Below are 22,017 nucleotides of genomic sequence, written 5' to 3'. Positions count from 1 at the left end.
TGTGTGTGTGTGTGTGTGTGTGTGTGTGTGTGTGTGTGTGTGTGTGTTTAAAGTAGGCTCCACACCCAGCGTGGAGCCCAATGCAGGGCTTGAACTCATGACCCCAAGATCAAGACCTGAGTCGACATCAAGAGTTGGGACACCTAACCTACTGAGCCATGCAGGCGCCCCTCATGTAGTTTTAATCAAGATCTTTTCAGAATGTCAAGGAAAAATAAAGAGTTTAACATTCCTCTAGTAAATTAATTTGTCATGACAGAGGATTCTGGAAGTTGTAGAAAGGAAGCTAAATGTGTTCATTAAAGACAGTATTTTATCGTTGTATTCTATAGTGCATAATAAGATGTGGGATTATGCTTTTTGTAGTATAGCTGACTGTTTTAAGTATTTGTTTAAGGAGAGCATATGTAACTAAAAGCCTTTTGATTTTTATTCCTCAAATCCTGCAAGTATTTCTTCTTTCCAATCCAATTAAGTACAGCTATTTACCTATTTACTCTCCAGTTTTATCTTCTCAAAACTCCCCACCACAAACTCTGTGCTCTAGCCAAGGTCACTTACTTTGTCCCCAAATAATAAAATAGACATTTCCATTTCTGAGATTTTTCTAAGACCTTTGTTCTTCTCTAGAATAGTCCCTTTCTTTCCCTCTGCATATCCTTCAAGACTTACTTGAGATTCTGTTTCATTTGTGTATTCAGTAAACAGAGTGCCTACTATATGCAGTGCACTGTCTGGAATGCTGGAGTTCAATAAAAACAAGCCTGTCCTTATGTAATTTATGTTCTACCAGGAAAATGATACAAAATGAATTAAAACTAATTATTACAATTGTGATAAATCCTAATAATAATGAGGCACAGGAAAATAGGATAACCTCTAATGGGGAAAATGAACTTGGTCTGGGGTGTTAGAATGGCTTTCTCTCCTACGTTGTGACAACCTCTTGGGAAATTATATGGCAATATATTAAATCACATAGACCCTTTAACCCCAAAATTCATTCTTTTTGCTTATTCGAGTATAATTAACATACAGTGTGATATTCGTTTCAGGTGTACAATATAATGACCCAGCAATTCTATACATTGAAGTGTCAGCAATTCCACTTTTGGGATTTTATCATATAACGGTAAAAGTGCCAGTACTTAAAGTGGCATGTGACTTTGGTTTAAAATCCTACCCAGCCAAGCTGTCCATGAGGTCAATTTCCCAAGCCAGGCTTGTGGACAGAGGAAAGGAAATTAAGGTAATCTAATGTGCCAAAAAGTACTATTGAAGTGGGTGCACTCATCATGAGATGCATGGAATATTCCAGAGAAATCGGCTTTAGGTCCAATTGCATAATACAATGGATCCAGCACATGAGACCTTACTATAAGATCCTGATGGATGTCTCCCAGTAAAAACTTACCCATTAATGTGCTTTGGTGAAATGGTTGTTGAAAACGGGGGCAATGGCTGGGGTGACTACTCCAAGAACATGTGTTTTATTGGCCAGACTGCTTGATATGTGTCATCCTTTGTCTCTGGAAGGCAAAGCGCTGTAAAAGATCCTGTTCCACTGGTAAAGCATCATGGCTTCACTGCATTGTACCTTGAAGTAAAGGTCAGTTGTTGTTGGGTTGAAGACAGAATAGTTCATCTTTACACAGGGCCAGACAAGTGCTGAGTCTCCTGAGACAGTAGCTGGGATTGGTTGTTGAGCCAAGGTCGCAAAAATCGAGCATGGTCACGTAAAGGCTGTGAAAGGACTTGGGGGAGCAGGCATACAGTAGACTGCGTGATATGTAACCTTTGAAAAGGAAGTCTTTTACAGCATGGGTAGTGTAGCCTTGTGCAGTACTTTGCCTCTTTCCATTCTGGACCAGTTGACATTCTCTAGTTAATTTGCCTCCTGTGATGTGCCATTATTGAAGTCAAATTCCTTGTGAAGGTCATGTAACATAATCCACATATGGTTAATTATGGTTCCTCTGACATTCAGGGGAGAATGGCTGAGACAGCTTGTCTGATTAAGTAGCAGCACCCTGGTGAGCAAGGTGTGCACTGAAGAGTTATATTGCTGTGTGGAATGGAGTAACTCTCAAACGAGTGATATAGGCGGCCATTAGGCATGGACACAAATGTTACATTCTTAGCTAGGCAGAGGCACCCATCAGTCCTTATACTGTAATAACACCACTAGTAATTGCACCTTTGTGGGTTATTGGGAATGATATTGGCAGATACACATCTGGATCTGTGTGCTGGTCGCTTGCTTTCCTGGCTTCTTCAAAGCCAAATGACAGTACAGAATCCCTAACACCTCTCTATGGCGGCTGCCATGGGGACAGAGGCAGAAGCTTCCGTGGTGATGTCACAGATAACATCCTCATGTGGTAAGTCTTCATGGCAGGAAACAGATATAAGCTGGATATATCGAGGGGTGCCTCTTAAACAGCATTATAAGTGTGATATTTCCAGGCCAGAGCTACCAACCTGAGACATAGTCATCAGGAGGAGCTGTAGGAGTAATAGCTCAGCCATAGCGCGGCTCAGTAATTGTAGGCAGTGGAGGCATGAGCCCACATGGGTGATGGCTGAACCAATGGCAGGAGTTCCTTGGGACATACTAGAAGGAATGTCACATCAGACTGGAGTTTATTGATCTTCATGTTACTTACCTTGAATGCTGCACTGGTGACTATTCGCAACCATTCTACAGCAGCTCTAACAACAGAGATGTCTGATGTCAACTCGTCTGTGATGTAAGGTCAATGGATAGGTCTTCTTCTGTGTCACAATCACTCTGCATTTTTTCCTCTTTGCAGCTCACTCTTTAGATGAGCCTCCTTGGTCGAAAGCTCCTCTGATCCTCTTGGTCGGAGAGAGCTGAGTTTACACCTGAGCTACGATGTCATGTATCTTGGAAGTGACTCCTCAGATAGGGCTGGGGTCTTCATTGCAATCAGCTGCTCCAGGCTGTATCCTGAACATAGCTCTGTTGACCTTAAAAGCATGGAGTAGGAGCATTCAGAGGAGCTCTGCTACCACTGCTGTTTTCAGAATCCAACATTGGTTCCAAGGTGTAGTTTTCAGTGGTGGAAAAACTGGATACCACATGACTGTCCGTGAATAAGCAATAGGGGATAGAATATTAATTTCTGGTATTTCCAGACTCTGGAATATTATACAGCTGATAAATAGAAAAAAATTAGACCTATATGATTTATCTTACAGACTATTGGTTATAAAAGCAAGTTTTAAATAAATTTGTTTAGAATGAGCCCAGACTCCTAAAAATCCACAATGGTGCTTGCTAACTGTTAACATTGGTTACCTCTAATTTATGGGCAAAATAATGGGGACCTCTTTTGGAGGATGCCATATCTCCAAGGAATGGATTATTAGCTTTTATTTTGTATATCTTTGGATTTTCTCATTTGTTACAAAATTAGCCGTCATGAAAATTAATGAAAGGGGCACCTGGGTGGCTCACTTGGTCAAGCGTCCGACTGTGGCTCAGATCATGATCTCACGTTGTGACTTCAAGCCCCGTGTTGTGTCTGTGCTGACAGCTGAGAGCCTGGAGCCTGCTTCAGATTCTGTGTCTCCTTCTCTCTCTGCCCCTCCCAGCTGGTGCTCTCTCTCTCTCTAAAGTAAATACACATTAAAAAAATTTTTTTTTTAAATAATGAAAAAAATTTAATTTTAGTAGGAGAGCCACTAAATTTTTCTTAACCTACCTAACTGCATCTAATACAATAAACATTCTATAAATATTTGTGGAAGGAGACAGGAGGGGAGGAGGAACAGGTTTAAATGTTTGGTAGAGATTAAAAAAAAAAAAAAAAAAAGGTAGCCAGGAAACCAGTAATGGCATGGTAAAGCATTGCAGAACCTCTAAATGAATAGTGGGAGGGAGGAAAAAGAAGAAATTTGATCAGGCTGGCAAAATAAAATGGGAAAAAGTGAGAAAAAAAAGCAAAGTAAAATAAATAAGATACACTACTGAAGTGATGTCATATTGCAGCTACTCTAATAAGTGTAAATGAGTTGAATTTACCTATCAAGTGAAAAAAATCTTTCATATTGGGTGTAAAAATTTGGTTAGGTGTTATGTACATGAAACAAAATGAACCTATAAAAAAAGGATTCTATTCACAATCTGCAAATACCATTAAAATATTTCAGAATACACCTAGCAAGACAAGAGCAAGATGTGGATGAAAAAAGCTATAAAATTTCAGTGGAAGTATTAGTTTTCTATTGCTTCAGTAATAAATAACCACAGGCTCAGTGGCTTAGATCAAACCAAGTTTATTATCTTACAGTTCTGGAGGTGAGAAGTCTCACCGGGCAAAAGTCAAGATGTCAGCAGGGCTATGTTCCTTTTGGAGACCAGGGGAAAATCTCCAACACCCTGCTCATTCAGGTGTTGGCAGAATTCAATTCCATGAGGTTGTGGGACTGAGACCTCTGTTACCTTGGTGACAGTCAGCTAGGAGCCGACCTTAGCTCCTAGAGGCTTCTCAGGACCTTGCAGATAGCCCTCAACATTTCAGATGCAGCAAAAGGGTGTGGCATCCTCAGGCTTTGAATCTTTCCTGTGATTGGATTGGGCTGACTTCGCCCAGCCCTGTATGTAATTCAGGATAATGTCATCACCAGGTCCTTAGTTGTAATCACATCTGCAAAAATCCTTTTGTAAGGTAACCAATTCACAAGTTCTGGGAAACAGGGTGTGGACATCTTTGGGGGCTATTCATCTGCCTACCACAATGAAGGACCTAAAAATTTTTAAACAAATGTATTAAAGTGTCACATTCTTGGATGGCAAGATGTGCTATTGTCAAGAGATGTCATTTCTGCCTGCATTAGCCTACAAAGTCTCTGCAAGATGCTTTACTGATAACCAAAACTGGATTTTGAATCAAGTGAGGGGATAGATGATCAGAAAAGACTATATTGCTTAGAAAAATAAAGAAACACTGACATTCTTTGCAGACTTTAACTCAGGTAGACTACACATATTCTAGATACAAACATACCAATATTATGCTCAAGGGCAAGGTAATGCTTTCCATGGCGTTTCCAATATTCTTACTGTTAACATCTAGGATTTTTCTGGTCCCCTTATTTTGGGCACACATTTGACTGATATTTTGAATCATTTACAGAGACTCCTACACCCCTGTCCTTTTCAATAACCAAAAGCTTAAGATGCCATCATCTTATATGTAAGTTTCACATTATTTCCCCGAACACATCCTTTTTACACTTGTCAAATCTGAAACTCCTTTAATTTTTCCATCCACTCACACAGCTTCATGACAACTTTCAGCAAAAGTTCCTGGCAGATGGGCACTGTGTCTTCTCAGTTTACTTGTGATGCCATTTAGAAAAATGTTTGTAAACATTTCCCTAAGAATGATTTCCATCGTGATGCTGCCTTGGAGATGTTTATGATACTGTGGACAGTGCCAAGGCAGATCGCGTGGGTGGGTGCAGATTCTGTAATAAAGTTTTTATTCCCTCCATTTATTTGCCTGTTTGGGAATGTGGGGTGAAGATGAACAAGGGAAAAGTGAATTTGTATCCCCCTCCAAAGAAAGTAACTTTTGTAAAACTGCCACTCTTTTGACTTGCAAAGAAGCTCACAGAATGGCTCTATTTTTACAGATGTGATTAGTTTATTCAATGAAAAGTTATTTTAAGGCAATTGTCATGCTTTATTAACAGTAAGTATGTTTGGATGTATCCTATTTACAAATCCTGGAAATAAATGTCACAGTTGTTTAATCCCCAACACCAAGCCTCTGAACTGACTTCTCGGACGTCATTCTGACTTCTCAGATTTTAGGTCAACTGTGGGTGTCTCCCATTGTCTGTCTCCATCTTTCTTAAACTCTAGTAAAACGTGGGCGCGAGCAACCTTTTCTAAGTTAATACTGCATTGACAGAGATGACCCGACGTCCGCTGAAGGGCGCTGTCCCGAAGCCTGGCGGAACCCCACGCGGTCGCCCTCTCCAGCCTCTGGACACAGGTCAGGAAGGAGTCGCGAAGGCTCCAGGAAGGTTCAGCCCGAGTCTACAACTTCCCAGGGGGTGGAGGCAATGACACTGACCCTGCCTGCACCGGCCCGGCATGAGGCCCGAGCCAGTTGCCCCGCCGCGAGAAAATCTCTCACCTTACTGCTTTCAATGAAGAGAACATAGGCCTCCTCACCACGCAGCATAGGCTCCCGAGTACCCGGATGCAGCAGTTCCGCCTCCCGGGCCACGGTAACGCATGCGCGTCTAAGACTTTGCGCTAGTGGGCGGGGCGCGGGAAGAGAGGAGGAAGGGCGGCGGTTGGGCCAGAGGGGAGCCACACCCACCGCGCCAACGTCTTTGAGCATGCTCAGCGCGTAGGCTTCTGGTACTTCTGTTGCGTCTGCCGACACCCACCTCAGTTCGCGTCCGGAGGTCGGAGGTGGAGGTCTTCGGTCCGGCTTTCGAGCGTGCTTTGCAAAAACCGCTTTTCGTGTTCAGCTTCGAAAGGAAGGCTTCCGCTGGTCCTTTCTTTTCGTCTTCGGTGAGGCGTCGACTTCCTGTGGTGGTAGGTTTCCTGTTGGCGGGGGTCGGTCTCAGATGCCTGGGGTGCGGGGGCGCAGAGTGGGGGCCGCTGGTGGGGCGGGCAAGCCAGACCTGGAATCGGAGTTTTTTGCTTTGCGGCCCGGCCGCCCGCGCGACTCACTTCCGTCCCCCTCCTCTCCCCCCCCAGTTTCCAGGAGCCGAGTTTCCGGGCGGGGAAACTTGTAGTCTTGGGTCGTCACGTCCCACTACGTGAACGCCATGTGGCCCGGCTCGCAGCAGGACGAGTCCCCCTCGACGTCCCGGTCGGGGCAGTCCAGCCGCCTGTCTTCGGCGTCCAGGAGCCGATCTTCTTCCCGAAGCTCTCAGTCCCGCTCCAGCGTCTCGAGCCGGGCGTCGTCGCGGAGTCGGCCCCGGCCCCGGCGGAGGAGCAGGTCCCGGTCCCGGAGGCGCCACCAGAGGAAGTACAGGCGCTACTCGCGCTCCTACTCGCGCAGCCGGTCGCGCTCTCGCGGCCGCCGCTACCGGGACAGGCGCTACGGAGCGCCCGGGAGGTCCCGCCGCTCGCCGTCGCGGCCCCGCTCCCGCAGCCGGTCCCGCTCGCGGGGACGCTCGTATTACCGACGGGCCTACGCGCTGGCGCCGGGGCGGCGCTACTATGGCTTCGGCCGCACCTTGTACCCGGAGGATCGCCGCAGTCGGAGGGGCTGGTCCAGGTCCAGGTCCAGGTCCAGGTCGCGGAGCCCCACCCCTTTTCGCCTGAGCGAGAAGGGTGAGTCATCTGCCGGGAACTTGGCCTTCGCACGCGTCTACGTGGCTGGCGACCGCTCGCGCCTGGAGCCGCGGTGGCTGTGTACTTTGGATACTTTTATTGCTTTCGGTGGCTGTAATCCTAGTTGCTTTGGGAGGAAAGAGTGAGGTTAGCAGGTTAGTGGTTAAAACCGCTCTATTTGGCACCCAGTTTGATTTTATTTTCAATTTTTAATGTTTATTTTTGAGAGGGACCGAGCGTGAGCGGTGGAGGGGTCGAGAGAGACAGACAGACACACAGAATCCGAAGCAGGCTCCAGGCTCCGAGCTGTCAGCACAGAGCCCGCCGCGGGGCTCGAACTCAGGATCCAGCGAGATCCTGATCTGGACCTGGGCCACCTAGCCCGCCCCAGGCTCCCGGTTTTGAAGTGAACGCTCTTTGCTCCTTGAGATTAGAAGTCAGCTGTGGTGTCCAGTGGGGCGGGGTGGAGGAAATCCTTTTTCCTAGGGGCTGGCCCTTAGTGAGGCCTTTTAAATGTTAAGGGTGACTCAGTAGTTTATCCGTTTTAAGCTTTTGTTACCTACTGAGCCGGAAGAAGAGTTCAAAACTTTTTTTTTTTTTTTAAACAAAACCGGATTTTGTCCCAGTATTTTAAAACAAATGATTTGTTTTGCTGTTAGATAGGATCACAGAAAAAGACACAGAAACAAAAACTTATAGATAGGAGTCTGAAAATGGATTTAAGCAATGTATCTGTATTGACTCATTAGCTGTCACAATTGTGGTATCTGTAAAATGTACAAAGGAACTTGTTCAGGATACACAGTTGAAGAGAAAGCAAAAACAACCATGAAATAAAGGCCTTTAGTAGTTGTTGAGATTATTTAGGGCTTTTTTGCTTTTCTCAGCAAAAAATGAGGTAGAGAATTTTGTTTTAGTGCTCAGAGCTGTGTTTTATGCTCTAAAAGATTAAAACCTCTTTCTATTCATCTAAATAAAACACAACTTTATTTTGCAATTCGGAGTTCTTCAGGGAAATGTACTACAGATTAATGAATGTCTTGTTTTGTTTTTGTAGATCGAATGGAGCTGTTAGAAATAGCAAAAGCCAATGCAGCAAAAGCTTTAGGAACAGTCAACTTTGACTTACCGGCCAGTCTCAGAACTGTCCTTTCACCTAAAGAAACAAACCGCAGAACAGCCGTACCAAACAATGGTGCAAAGTCTGAGGTAAGTATTCTAGGCTTAGCCAAATAAGATCTTCAGAAAGCTGCTGCTAGAAAGATCTCATGAGCCATTTTTACTTTTTACTTTACAAAGCCTAAATACAATTTGTTAGCATAATAGCAGCTCTAGAGAGGGTTTCTCCCCCATGAAAATGGGAGATTAGTGAACTTTATTTTCATGTGACACAGCAGTAATTACTTTCATAGTTGTAGGCGGTATTTTTGGCAGTTTTTATGCAGCTATCAAATTTTTTTATCCAGCTTTTGCAGAGTATTTTATCTGTAGCTTTCTTTCATTTGCAGCGCTGTGTTCCCGCAAATTCTATATTCAACATACAGTATAGTTTATCTGCTTTATTTCTGTCTTATAGAAATCATGAATGTGGTCTCCAGACATTGATGAAGAAAATCTGTTGGTAATTGATACATGGGCAAAAGCATCAGAGGTTTAACTAATTTGAAGTTTATGTTCACAGACTGAAAGTTTAGTTTTTTGTTGGTAGATCCATTATGCATGCTAGAATTTGGGACAGGTAGCTGTTTTGATAAGATACCGAAGACAATTTTTTAAAAGTAAACACTTTGTCATGGTGGGGCATCTGTCCCTTTCATAATATATGCAATATATTCCAGATGTTTTGAGAGATTACAGAAGAAGAGGCCTGCTTCACTTGCAGATAAGTTTATTATAATTCTCCAGAAATGTGCAGGATGTGCATTGGCAAATTGCACTGTGGTCTTAAGTTAATGATATGAGATCCAAAGTAGGAAACTCATAGCCTTTGAGGTTTAAGGTAGTTAGGAGTTTGATAGAATCATTTAACACAGGAAAGATGTTCTCTAGGTGAACCTATCATTCAGACCCAGATGTGGGTTTGCTTAAGTGTTTAGTAGTGAACAAGATCTTAGGTGAGTTGCTTTTTCAAATGATTAGGTAACCAATGGCAAATGCCTTAGTTCTTTGAAACTAGGTATTTTCTGGTATGACTTTACTTGCAGAGTTAACTTGAATTTGCACTAGGGGAAATATAATCCTGCTTTATGGGAAAGAGTATCTTAAGCTGATTATTAATTGATTTTGTTATGGGGAAAGCTGGAGTACTATGTCGTTTCTACTGTTAACTGTATGATTAGATCCAGCTCCATTTGTGTCTCTATAACTAAATTTATATACAGTTGGGCTGCATTTTATGTGGTATCATAAACCAAGGGTATGGTTTTTTAAAAATAACACTTTCTCTTACATGTCAAGCTGTCGGAAAAGCTAACAGAAGATGGAACTAAATATCTCAATGAAAAGTATTGCCAGCAAAAGAGCATAGCTTTTAGCTCTAATGTAAGTATATCTAAGCATTGACTCCTCAAAAATTGGATTTAGAATATAATTATATGGGCTTTTATTTTTGTTGGAAGGCTCATTGTTTTTGTGCACATGGTAATAATTTGGGATCTACTAAGCCACTTTTGATAGAACTTTTCATAATTTTTTGTACCATTACAAATGGCTAATATAATGGCTGCTTCTGTATCTGATATTCACATTTTTTTTGAGAGCGTGTGCGCTTATGTGCAGGCAGGGAGGGGCAGAGAGGGAGAGAGAGAATCCCAAGCAGACCCTTTGCATTGTCAATGCAGAGCCCAATGCAGGGCTCAGTCCCACACACTGAGATCACGACCTGAGCTGAAATTAAGAGTTGGATGCTTAACCAACTGAGCCACCCAGGTGCCTCAGTATTTCACGTTTTTGATATCAGTATTTACTTTTCAAATACTCCTCTTACACTTGTTGAACAATTTAAAAAGTAAATCTCAGAAAACCCTGTAATCAGAATATTTTAAAAATCAGCTAAGAGCTTAAAAATACTAAGAACTATTTTAACATTATTTTGTAATATACTTTGTATCGACGTCTGATTTTCCCCAGTAGTTTTCTTGGCTTTACAGTTTGAATTGAGTGATGAATATGGGGTCTTTGCTTTGCGTTTTAATTTTTAATGAAATTATTTAGTGTGTTTTGTAAAATGCAAGTCTTTTGAATACAATGTATGTGTTCGTATAACTGACTTAAGAATTTGTTTTCTTCCAGAATTCTGTAGCAAAGCCAATGCTTCAGAAATCAGCTAAAGCTACTGAAGAGACCTCTACAGGATCTCCCAAAATAAATGAGAAAAAAAGTCCATATGGACTGTGGGTACCTGTCTACGAAAAGAAAACTGATTTATAAGGTTGGCTGAAATGCACTTTGTTGCAAGTTTTTTTCCAAGCATTATTCCATCTCTGAGAGTCATTTATGGTTGTTGCAATTACAGTGATACAGTAATATGTAAATCCTTAATATTTAAATATTAACATTTGAGATTTCTCTTGTAGATAAGAGATAACACACATGGACCAGAGGATTCGTACAGGTGGGAGTTTTGTACATAATACTTGTAAATGTTTTGTATAATACCAATGTAATGTAAAAGTGAAATTTGTAAGAGAAACAGTAATTGAACTGTTTATATTTGTTAATAAATTTTTTGTTTTTTTAATTATTTGTGTCACTTTGTTTTGTATGTATATATTACATAACGAGTGTTTATTTAAAGAAGCGTAACGTGTCTTTTGTTTAAAGCCTTGCTAATCCCAAATCCAAATCCATGGACTGACAGCATAGGGTTCACTGACCCTTACCTGGTGTTTGTGAGAAATGTTGAATCTGTCTCCACCCTAGACCTGAATTTGAACCTGAAGCTTAATACTACCAGTTGATATGGGTCTTCATTAAAATTTGAGAAGTTAGGCCTAATATTTATGGAATTTTGGCACAGTGTTGTGCTGGACAAGTTAAAATGCAGTCTTTAGGGCAGGAAACTCAGCAGGAGAGGGAGAAGTGGAAATGCCTCATTGAGCTCTAAAATCTGAGGTTTTGTTTATTATGCTTTTCTAGTTAAAGAATAAAGTTTTTTAGTATTCGTTTATTTTGAGAGCAAGGGGGGAGGGGCAAAGAGAGAGAGAATCCCAAGCAGGCTCTGTGCTGACAGCTCATCTAGTTTGTTTTTTCTTTCTTTCTTTTTTTTTTTTTTTAAATGTCTTATTTATTTTTGAGAGAGAGTACAAATGGAGGAGGGCAGAGGGAGAGAGGGAGACACAGAATCCAAAGCAGGCTTCCAGGCTCTGGGCTGTCTGCACAGAGCCCGGCGTGGGGTTCAAACCCATGAACCATGAGATCATGACCCGACCCGAAGTCGGACGCTTAACGGACTGAGCCACCCGATTGCCCCTAGTTTCTCAGTCATACTAACCACTTCTGAAGTTAAGGCTAGTGGCTGTATTATTGGAGAGAACAGATAGAATGCTTCTGTCATGGAACATTGTATAGGAAAGAGCTGCTCTAAAATTTTTTTAAGTGTGTTTATTTTGAGAGAGAGAATAACTCAGCAGGTGAGGTAGAGGGAGTGATCAGATCTCAGGCAGGCTCCCTGTGCTGTCGGTGTGGAGCCTGACTAGGGCTCAATCCATCAAACCGAGAGCTCATGACGAGCTGAAATCCAGAGTTGTACATGAGCCACCCAGGCGCACCCCTGACCTTACGAAAAATTTAAACAGTGACCTAGATACATTCCTAGACATGTAATTCCTATTATGATGCCTTGGTTGCATTCTCATCCTTAAGGCCAGCAGCACTCCTGTGTGTGTGAACACGTCCAGTTTATATCTAGGTTAACCATAGTTATTGGGAGGGTGACCTGTGTTCATAAAGGAGTAAGAGTGTGGTGGGTTTGTTATTCTAAGGAAACTTGAGAGAGAATATCGGTAGACTGGCCTGGTTATAGCAAAGTCCAGTAAAACATTAGGATTTGAGTTGTAACTGAAAATGTTAACATGATCACCTGGTTAGTGTATTTAGTTGGTATCCTTAGCCCAGTTGCAGAACTCAAAAGGATTTCTTTGCGAGGGAGACTTTGGGAAAGAATGATGTGGTAACGACATTTTTTACCTTCATTTTGCTGGTAGCAACACTTACCGTGATTATGACCTGTATTCAAATATACTAGCCCTTATGAGCTAAGTCACTGGACATGTCCTATAATTCTTCAGCCAAACCCCTTCACATATAAGAAAGGTCTGCACCTACACCTTCTGACATTTGCTTCTACAGTGATCCTTCCTCCTTAACCATTAGCTTTTCCTTCAACCTTGTTAGCATGCTTGAATGGCTTTGCTATTTCCTCTTTGATTTCTTAGTCTGTTGGCTCATTTTCTCTTTATTTCTAATGCCCTGAAGAGAGTATAGTTTATATCCTTTTTTCTTTTTCTTTTTTATAATTGTCCTGTCAGGTGTACTATTACTGTTGTCTAAATTGACCTTGTCTGTTGGGCATGGTCAGTTTTTGGGCTTTGTAACACAGAAGATAACTTACAATGTGTGTGTGTGTGTGTGTGTAAACCGAGACTGGCCATCATTAGTGGGATGCAGTTGCCCAGGTGTGATAGATACCCTATCACTGTATAACTGGTGGGCAGCATAGATGGTCCTGATGGTGAAAAATTGTACCAAGAGACAAATACAGTGCTATCCAGGGGAAATAAGAACCAAATTGCAAAAGGTAAAACGGGGGCTTGGGTGGCTCAACTGGTTAAATGTCCAACTTCAGCTCAGGTTCGTGGGTTTGAGTCCTGCATCGGGTTCTGTGTTGACAGCTCAGAGCCCGGAGCCTGCTTCAGTTTCTGTGTCTCCCTCTCTCTGCCCCTCCCCTGCTCACACTCTGTCTCTCTCTCAAAAATAAACATTAAAAAAAAGGTAAAAAAGAAGTAGTGTAATTTTTTTACCCCAGTGTATCTAAGATAGCATTTCAATGTTACAATAAATAGTGCTCTTTTGCTTTTTTTTGTACCAAGTATCGGGATCCGGCATGTACTTTAGACCTAAAGCACACCTGAATTTGTCCTGGCCACTTTTTCAGGGGATCAGTAGATGATCATATGGTGGGTGACCACCATTTTGGAAAGCACATCCCTGTGTATAGGTTCAGGTGTTAACGCTTTGTTTTCTTCTTAAGGCGTAAACTAGAGAAATCGTGTTAACTCACAGTAGCATGCTGTTCTTTCGCCTTGTTTGCCGTAAACCTCTAGTAAGTTTAGTAAAATGTCATCTTTAAGAGTGCTTACTTTTAATGCTTTCTTTATAAAAGTCCTCAAGATTTCCTTCAGGGATTTACACGCATTTGTTATTTTGACCTCTCCCATTTTCTACACTGGCCCTTTGTCCTTTGCCCTGCCCGTTGTTAGGATTCATCCTTGGCCTGCTTCTCCCTCTACAGGCTCTCTTGGCAACTTCCTCCACTGTCTGCCTTTAACTACCATCTACTAACCGAAGATCAATTTCCTGAGCTCTTTTCCAGTGCCTACCCCATCAGCTCTTCAAGATGAACTTTTCTTACCCTGAACTTATTACTGTGTATATTGTTATGATTGCTATTGCCTGTTAGAATGGGTGACTTTGAACATCCAGTCACCTTCAGAGTAGTCCTCAAATCACACATCTCTTGCTTGAAGCAGCAGTGGCTGTTGGGAGTGCTTTTCTCCTTTAGAGAAATTATTTTTCCTTTAAATCCAGGTTATTAGGACTTCTCTGAAACCTATCCCGACTAATCTTTCCTTCCTCTTTTCCCCTTAGTACTATGGTATATGTTTTCTTTGAAAATACCGGAGAACCTCATACAACTGGCAGATTATTACCTTTTTGAGAAGATTGGGCAGCATGAGTATTTGTCTTGAATTGTTTTGAAAAGGAAGTCAAAGTTACGGTTTCTGTTTGCATTCTGCAGAGGCAAGCGTAAATAGTATGTACATGCTGGATTTTTTTCTCTGCCTTCTACAAGCCTCTCTAGATGGGAGCATCTTTTCATGTTCATAAATACTGGTTCACTAAATACTGGTGTGCCCAACTTACTGATCCCAGTCCTAATCTTTTTAGTCACGTAAACGGACACGATCTCTACTTTTATGGGATACTCCAGACGTTCAGGTTTTCCGTCCCTATTTCCCATAATTACTACTGAAACTACATGTCCTAATTAACAGTTGAAATAAGGTTAACATTTCAACTAGGCTTTAAAAAAAGATTGTACTATGTATGTTTTACTAATACTTTGACCAAATGTTTTAATTTACCTTCTTCCAAGGAAATTTGCTTTTTGAAAATGGTGTATTTACAAAATGTCATTAGAGAATCAGGTTCCTACCTTCTGTGCTTGCCCCATAAATGTACGTCGGCCATGGGGTAGAGCATGGGATAGGCAAGCACCTGTTAATTGTGACTGCTGCCTGGTAGGGGGGCTGAAGGTGAATTTCCAGGAGCCACTGTCCCCTTCCTTTCACCACCTACCATAGCTTACAAGAGTTAGTACCAATTTAACATTCTATCTCTGAAGCTCCCAAGTTCAACTGTAGGTCAAGTCCAACAAGACAAATCTAAGGACGATGATGATTCTATTCACGTTTGTAACTAGGAATAAAGCCCAGCAGGATGCAACACACGAAGCACACACTTTGAATACAGAAAACAAAAGACGTATTTTTTTTCTGAAACAAGTGAATAATAAATATATATATAAGAGTGAAAATGAATAGCCATAGCACACATCTTTACAAATTATAAAAAGAGAGCTAATAGAGCCCTGATTTACTGTTATAATTTGACAGTCAAAACAGTTCCTGAAGGAGATTAGACTGCTGTTCCTCTTTCCAAATTCTGTTTAATTTCAGCTGTATATTTCCCATAGAATCTTTCTGCTTTCTTGTTGAATTTAGCATTCCTTTCATTAATGTAGTCGATGTCTGCATCATCATTATAAGGACGTCTCCGGCTATATTTGTCTCGTTTGTCAATTCTAGAGGAAGAAAAATTTACAACATTCAAAATTACTTTCTTTTTTGATATTAATAAAACCTGCTCAAATAGTTAAGAATATAAAATTCAGTAATGGAAACAAATATACAAAATTCCAAGCTGCTTTTTTTGTTCTCATAGTTAAGATGGAAGGCAGTATCGTTAGGAAATTCTATATAAAGAAATGGGTTCGGTGAGCTTTCCTGAATTTATAAGTCAATAGTACTTTACTTCAGATCTAGTCTTCAGATTGGGAAATAACCCAGGGTCATGTTGAAATACAAGGGCAGTGATATATTACACTACTTTCAGAGTTTATAGTATACTGCTGGTTCTGCCTAATAATTATCCTATTCAAAACAGAAATACACAAGTGATGGTCAATGGGACCACTCTTCAAACTAGTAATTCAAGTCCTCCTTACTCTCTACCCCATTGCTACACTTGAAGACCATGAAGTTATTTTTGTCAGGAGGCATGAAATCAGTACAAAGCTGAAGGCTGCATTATAGTACTTACTGCTTTTCCAAGTCTATGACCATCCTATCAATTTCTTCTGTGGAAGGCACGTGTGTTCCGTGAAGAAGACTGTTGGATGTTGGGTAGAACTCCTCTCCACTGAGAAAGAGCGGGGTGTAAGTAACGCCATAGAGATTCTATGCCATCAGAACTGGACAATGTTTAGTGGGCAAAAATGGAAATCTTTGTGATCAGAGTTGATTTCAAAGAAATAGAAATCAGACCTAAAAGAAGATATTTAAGAAACTGTATACTCCAGTACCCAAAAGAGGTGCCAGCTGAGGACCAGAGGCTAATGGACACAAAGGGAGGCCGAGTTCATACAAATGAAAGAGCTTGAATGAAAACATGGTGTCCTCTGCCCAACTTAGTGCTCTCTCCACACTGAAACAGTCTTGACCTTAAGCACACTACCTGTCTTAGGGAAAGAAAGTGTAGCTTAGCAATGCTTACTGCACAAGTGCACAGGTAAGGGACACAGAATAGCAACAATAATAATCATGAGGATGATGACACAGTACTATGTGTCAAACATTAAGTACGTTGTATGAATACATTTCATCTTCACAATAATCCTAGGAGATAAACACTATTATTTCCTGTATACAGATGAGGAAACGGAGAAAAACTGTAGGACAGGTCTAGTAAGTGGTGGAACCAGAACTCAATGCCAGGAAGCAAAGCTCCAGAATCAGCACTCTTAAATGCAAGCCCTTCCAGTAACATAAAGAATACGCTATTGGGGTGCTTGGGTGACTCCGTCGGTTAAGCATCCAACTCTTGATTTTGGCTCAGGTCATGATCTCAGGGTCGTGGGGATCCCAGGGTGATGGGATTGAGCCCCATGTTGGGCTCCGTGCTGGGCATGGAGACTTAAGAGCATTTCTCCCTCTCTCTCTCTCTCTCTCTCTCCCCTGCTCACACTCTTTCTAAAAAAAAAAACAACAAAAAAACACATTAAGTCACACTGACTTACTGTTTTTCTCTCAGTCTTTCATATGTCTCCATGTCAGGTTTGATCTGCTTGGTCAGCCGATGATACTGGCGTAACTGGGCAGCAGCATAATCTAAAATGAGAGCCCAGACTGTTTTAGATGGGGCATTAGTAGCCCTGTTATTAAGAGGCACATTCAATGAAATAAAAGCCAGCTTTACCTGAGAATCCCAGGTCAGGGTTTTTCCTCTTCTTTTTCCTCTCCCATCTGTCCGCGTCTTCCGCACTGATCTCCAGCAGCTTCACTTTCTCATAGTCTTCCCCTCTTGCGGCACATTCCTAAAAAGGGGGAAAAACATGACTGCTATCAAGACTGTAAGTTGATTAGCCTGAAAAGAAAACTGTGGAATTTGCTACGATCTCTAAAAAGTAATACATCTGTAACGGCACCAAAAACAGCTGTGGTGGACACAGGTGTCTACTGAAATGCTTTCTCCCCTCCTTCCTGGGCTCAGGGCTGCCCATTTCCCAACCTCCCCTGCAGCTGGATCAGGCCAGGTCACTTGGGCTGCTCAACCAGGAACTGACACAGGGGAGACGCATGAGCTTTACGGTTTCTTAAAAAATTTTTTTTTCTTAACGTTTATTTATTATTGAGAGACAGAGAGAGACAGAGCATGAGCATGGGAGGGGCAGAGACAGGGGGAGACACAGAATCCGTAACAGACTCCAGGCTCCGAGCTGTCAGCACAGAGCCCGACGAGGGGCTCGAATTCACGGACCGCGAGATCATGACCTGAGCCCAAGTCAGACGCTCAACCGACTGAGCCACCCAGGCGCCCCTACAGTTTCTTATTGTTGGAGCTTTTGTTACTGTAGGTCACAGACACGTTGTTAAGTGTTCCACGTATTCTATTCTCACAGCTCTCTAAGGGGCAGCTGAGGAGACCAGAGCCAGAATGCTTACCCCCCATGCCCTACGCTGGCGTGACAAAACACAACACGCCCTGGAATCCACAGCTTGTTGAGGATCGGATTGTACTTACTTTTTTCTTTTCTTCTTCCTGTAACTCCCATTCGAGACGAGCTTTTTTAGCTTCCCAGTTTGCAGGCAATTTAAGTCTTTTGTCTTCCTCCACAACTTCTTGGTGGTTTAACTTTCGAGCTGCATTCTACCACCAGGACACAAAATTTGTCAGCCCAGGTATGGAAACAAATCTAAGTAGACATGACCTGTCTCCTAGTATGGCAGGCGTCCAAAGCAAACTTTCTGGATTTTATCCTGAAAGGAAGAGAGTCACTAGAGAATTTTACGCGGGGATCCGTGGTGGGGAATTTTAGGGAGCGGGAGATTAGGAGGTAAACACCTGTATCTACAGCTTTAAATATTCTTTTCCTACCTTCAAGGAACCGTGTGGTAGGGATGGAATGAACGATGGTTTGGGAGTAAGAAGCCTGAGGGATATACCGACTTGACTCTCTCTGGCTGTGAGACGTAAGCAAGTTTTTTACGACCGGATGAAACTGGGCCTCCTACAGTATTGAGTTCCATGGTACAGAGTTACTCGAGAGGATGCTACATGCTACTGAATGCCACCAAATCACATACCGAGAGTCACACGCTATTTTCATCTCTTTAGTTCAAACTGGGTCCAAGACAAATTCTCAGTGACTAATGAGTTTAACACCTCCGAAAACACTTAAAACATATTTTTTATTTAAATGTTTATTTCTGAGAGAGAGAGAGAGAGAGAGAGAGTGAGTAGGGGAGGGGCAAGGAGAGAAGGGACAGAATCTCAAGCAGGCTCCACGCTGTCAGCACAGGGCCCGACGCAAAGCTCGAACGCATGAACTGTAAGATCATGACCTGAGCCGAAACCAAGAGTCAGATGTTTAACCAACTGAGCCACCCAGGTGCCCCATGAAAACACCTTTCTTAACACCTTTTAAAAACAAGTGGGGCAGGAGACACCATCAGAATGCAACCACAAAATCTTGACTGGAAAACTACAAAAAAACCAATCTTTTTACCAACCAAATTAAACAGAATGACTTCCCAGAACTCAAAACAAACAAAACACAAAACTCAAAGACAAAACAAAACCTAGAAACAGAAAAGATGAAAAGCAAACCTACAGACTAAAAAGACATAAAAATTTTAAATTACCATTGAAATAGTATTATTAAATTTAAATAGCAATTTAAAGAAAAACACTGAACAAGCAGACAGGTGGTCACATGTATAAACCATGAAGGTGATATGAGGACTCCAACCTAATTCCCCTATCGTTTATGAAGCTGAGAAAGTTTTTAGCTCAGAGTTAGTGGCAGAGTTAGGCCAAGACTCAAATTTCTTGATTTCTGACGCTTTCCCCTCCCCCCCCACCTATAAGTACTTTAATACCTCTTTAACAACAATACCATCATCACATTCCCCAAATCATTAATGCCTTAGTATCAAATATGCTGTAATGTTCATATTTCCCTGATGGTCTCAAGGCTTCATTATTTTGACAGTTTGAATTCAGACAAGTTCCATATATTGGGATTAGTCAATACATCTCCTAACGTTTATTTAATCTATACTTTCCTTCTCCATCTTTTTTTTGCCCTCTGCTTTTTTGGGGACTGTGAAAATGATCAGGTTGACAGTCCTCTGTTTCTCAAAGTGCTAGCTGCCTTCCTATGATGTCCTTGCGCATACTCCGTTGACCCCTGTGTTTACTGTAAATTTTAGGTCTGGTGGTTTCATTCAATTCAGGTTATTTTTAACAACTCTATTATATGGAACTATGTTCTATACTTCTACCAAGACACAAGCAATCTCTGATTTGCTCCCTTTTTGTGATGTTTGCAGTTACTGATTACCTAGATCCAGTGATTCGTTAAAGACTGCAAAAGGGTGAGGTTCAAATTGTATTATTCTTCACACATCATCCACCCTATTCTCTACAGAGGGTTTCAAATGAAGTATGTGTGTTTGACTAGTTTTCAGATAGAGTTCTTCTGGACAAATACGGGTAACTACGTTCCTCACGCATACCCTGTCTCCAGCTGCCTGCGGCCCCCCCCCACCCTAATGAGGACTCTGCCTTTCCACTAGTTGCTACTGGTTGGAAACCTCTCCCTCCCATCTCCTCGTCTGATAATATCCTACTCATCTTTCAAGCAGCTTAGTTGTCCCATCAGTCTTTAGTTCTTTTTTTTTTTTTTTCCTTCTCTGTATTTGAGACACTTTGTTCCCCCCTCTAAAATGGCATTTACAAGTCGTGGAGTCATTATTGGTTATGGACCTGCCTCCATAACCAGGCAGAAGACTTCTCCTATTTGCCAAAGTACCCGCACTATCTTGTTGGCTATGGCACATTAGAAGCTGGGGGGACGGTGGGGGTGGTGGGCACTTTTTGTACAAATGAATGAGTAGCCAACTTGCTGTGTGACAACAAACAAACTCCTTGGACCATTTCTGGTCCGCGGTATCCCCCCTCCATAAAAAGAAGGGTTTGACAGAATCACGGGTTGACAGGAGGGTCCAGGGAGAGGTCGATTAAAAAGAAGAATACCAGGGGCACCTGGGTGGCTCAGTCAGTTGAGCATCTGACTTCGGCTCAGGTCATGATCTCATGGTTTGTGAGTTCGAGCCCCGCGTCGGGCTCTGTGCTGACCGCTCAGAGCCTGGAGCCGGCTTCAGATTCTGTCTCCCTCTCTCTCTGCCCCTCCCCCGCTCATGCTCTGTCTCTCTGTCTCTCTCTCTGTCAAAAGTAAATGAACATTAAAAAAAATTAAAAAGAAGAATACCAATGTCTGGGTCGAGAAACTGATTAAATAGGACACTGGAAGTGAGGCCTAAGCATGAACATTTTTTAAAAGTTCTCCAAGTGATTCCAGTGTGCTCCCGGGGTTGCGGTTCGCCGGGAAAGATCTTCCTCTGCCCTGCGGGTCTGTCAGGCGCGCTGGTGCGGCTTCCCCGTCCCTCCGCAAACGCGCACAGGCCTGCCTGGGTGACGGGTCTCGGATGCCTCCGGGGCCACTCACCCGCTTCAGGTGCAGCTCCCGGAATTTGCGCAGCCTCTGTTCGCGCTTCTGGGCGGCCAGCTCCGTGGCCGCAGCTGGGGGCAGCTCCCCTTCTTCCGCGCAGTCCGCCGGCACCTGCGGCGAGGAGGACCCGCTGGAGCCGGGGCGGCCCAGGCCGATTCCCCCCGCCGGCCCCACGGTGTGTGCGCCTCCCTCTCTGGCATCGCCTCGACGTCTAGGCCAAACCTCTACCTGCAGACGCTCCTATCCCAGACCCCTGGACAAAGCCTGCCACTCACCTTAGCCTCAGCCTCCGCAGCCATCACGCGACAGCGCCTTATCCTCCACACTTCCGGCGACAACAAACAACTTTTCTGACTCTCTTGCTCACTTCCGGCGGCCAGGCGCCACAGGTTTCCGGAGAAACCCCGCCCCTTTCTGCTGCTTTGGGACATGAGGAACCAATCCCCGCCCGCCGCAGCCCCGGGTGGTGTCCGATTGGGCCAGGCCTGTGCGCAGGCGCCTTGAGTGGAGCCACCAGGTCGACGTGGGTAAAACCGGAGACTGGGCGTCAACGGCGTTGGGGAGGTAAAGAGGAGGAAGAGGGAAAAAAGGGAATAAGCCACCAAATGTATGAGAAAGCGACCTAGAGCACAGGTTGTGGCCGTCAACTGGCCAGCCTTGTAGTTCAAATTTCTGAGTAACGAATCGAAAAAAAGGAACAGATTGGGGGTTATTTGGGATCTCGAGCATCTTCATGATGCGGTAAGATTTCTTGGATTAATTTGAGGCTTTGACTTTCTTCGGAAAATTCTGCACAGAACGCCGTTCTTTGTACATCTGTCCATTCATTCAATAATTAACTGTATAATCGCTCTTATTTATTGACAAATTATTCTTTGGTTCATCATCTATGAAAAATAATACAGCAATACCCATGTCAACATAGCAGCTTGAGGACAAATTAGATAATATGGATGAAGTATCTGTGACTAGTCACCTGACCCGCAGCAAATGATGAGAACTGCTGATTTTTAATCAGTTGGCATTAGATGTGTCCCCTCCTGTCTGAGATTTTCTTAAGTGTCTTTCTTCAGGAAAGCCCTAACCACCACCACCTGAAGGGTCAGTGTCCCTC

At 42.9% G+C, this 22,017-nt stretch overlaps 2 protein-coding genes and 1 long non-coding RNA gene across 6 annotated transcripts in view; 1 reads left to right on the top strand and 2 right to left on the bottom strand.

Annotated features, from left to right (window-relative positions):
* The window catches only part of LOC121023391 (uncharacterized), a 13,943-nt gene extending 7,525 nt beyond the window's left edge, over positions 1-6,418 (bottom strand). For both annotated transcript variants that reach the window (XR_005787359.1, XR_005787358.1), the window contains exons 1-2: positions 6,174-6,418; positions 1,415-3,107 (exon numbers count right to left, since the gene is read on the bottom strand). This is a non-coding gene — a long non-coding RNA (uncharacterized LOC121023391). The remainder of the gene's footprint in view (positions 1-1,414; positions 3,108-6,173) is intronic.
* A 20-nt stretch (positions 6,419-6,438) lies between these two features.
* Positions 6,439-11,069, top strand: RSRP1 (arginine and serine rich protein 1). Its single transcript, XM_040465215.1, has 5 exons — positions 6,439-6,583; positions 6,749-7,330; positions 8,388-8,539; positions 9,788-9,871; positions 10,622-11,069. The coding sequence occupies exons 2-5, from the start codon at positions 6,820-6,822 to the stop codon at positions 10,757-10,759; spliced, it is 885 nt and encodes a 294-aa protein (XP_040321149.1). The 5' UTR covers positions 6,439-6,583; positions 6,749-6,819; the 3' UTR covers positions 10,760-11,069.
* Positions 11,070-15,097: 4,028 nt separating this feature from the next.
* On the bottom strand, positions 15,098-21,282 carry LOC121023369 (pre-mRNA-splicing factor SYF2-like). 3 transcript variants are annotated; one of them, XM_040465188.1, is made up of 7 exons: positions 21,179-21,282; positions 20,901-21,014; positions 17,912-18,037; positions 17,087-17,204; positions 16,908-16,998; positions 15,932-16,030; positions 15,098-15,413 (listed from the first exon to the last, which is right to left on the bottom strand). In XM_040465188.1, exons 1-7 carry the CDS (start codon positions 21,200-21,202, stop codon positions 15,248-15,250), a joined length of 738 nt encoding a protein of 245 aa, XP_040321122.1. In that variant the 5' UTR covers positions 21,203-21,282; the 3' UTR covers positions 15,098-15,247. The 3 variants fall into 3 exon arrangements, with proteins under 3 accessions (XP_040321122.1, XP_040321128.1, XP_040321136.1); XM_040465202.1 differs by having other exon boundaries at positions 15,297-15,413; positions 15,932-16,082; XM_040465194.1 differs by lacking the exon at positions 17,912-18,037.
* Positions 21,283-22,017: the final 735 nt, after the last annotated feature.

The sequence above is a fragment of the Herpailurus yagouaroundi genome, unplaced genomic scaffold, assembly GCF_014898765.1.
Source record: "Herpailurus yagouaroundi ecotype Mexico unplaced genomic scaffold, PumYag 77, whole genome shotgun sequence".
In the NCBI taxonomy this organism is placed as follows: Eukaryota; Metazoa; Chordata; class Mammalia; order Carnivora; family Felidae; genus Herpailurus; species Herpailurus yagouaroundi.
Note: the sequence above shows the minus strand (reverse complement) of the source record. Positions and strands in the feature narration are given on the sequence as shown.

Bases quoted from the DNA above. Each gene is read 5' to 3' on its own strand.
- RSRP1 (XM_040465215.1), top strand. From the start codon at position 6,820: ATGTGGCCCGGCTCGCAGCAGGACGAGTCCCCCTCGACGTCCCGGTCG. The intron at 7,331-8,387 runs GTGAGTCATCTG...TTGTTTTTGTAG, and splicing joins TTTTCGCCTGAGCGAGAAGG to ATCGAATGGAGCTGTTAGAA. The intron at 9,872-10,621 runs GTAAGTATATCT...GTTTTCTTCCAG, and splicing joins GCATAGCTTTTAGCTCTAAT to AATTCTGTAGCAAAGCCAAT.
- LOC121023369 (XM_040465188.1), bottom strand. From the start codon at position 21,202: ATGGCTGCGGAGGCTGAGGCTAAG. The intron at 21,015-21,178 runs GTGAGTGGCAGG...TCCTCGCCGCAG, and splicing joins CTGCGGAGGCTGAGGCTAAG to GTGCCGGCGGACTGCGCGGA. The intron at 17,205-17,911 runs GTAAGTACAATC...CCCCCTTTTTAG, and splicing joins AGGAAGAAGAAAAGAAAAAA to GAATGTGCCGCAAGAGGGGA.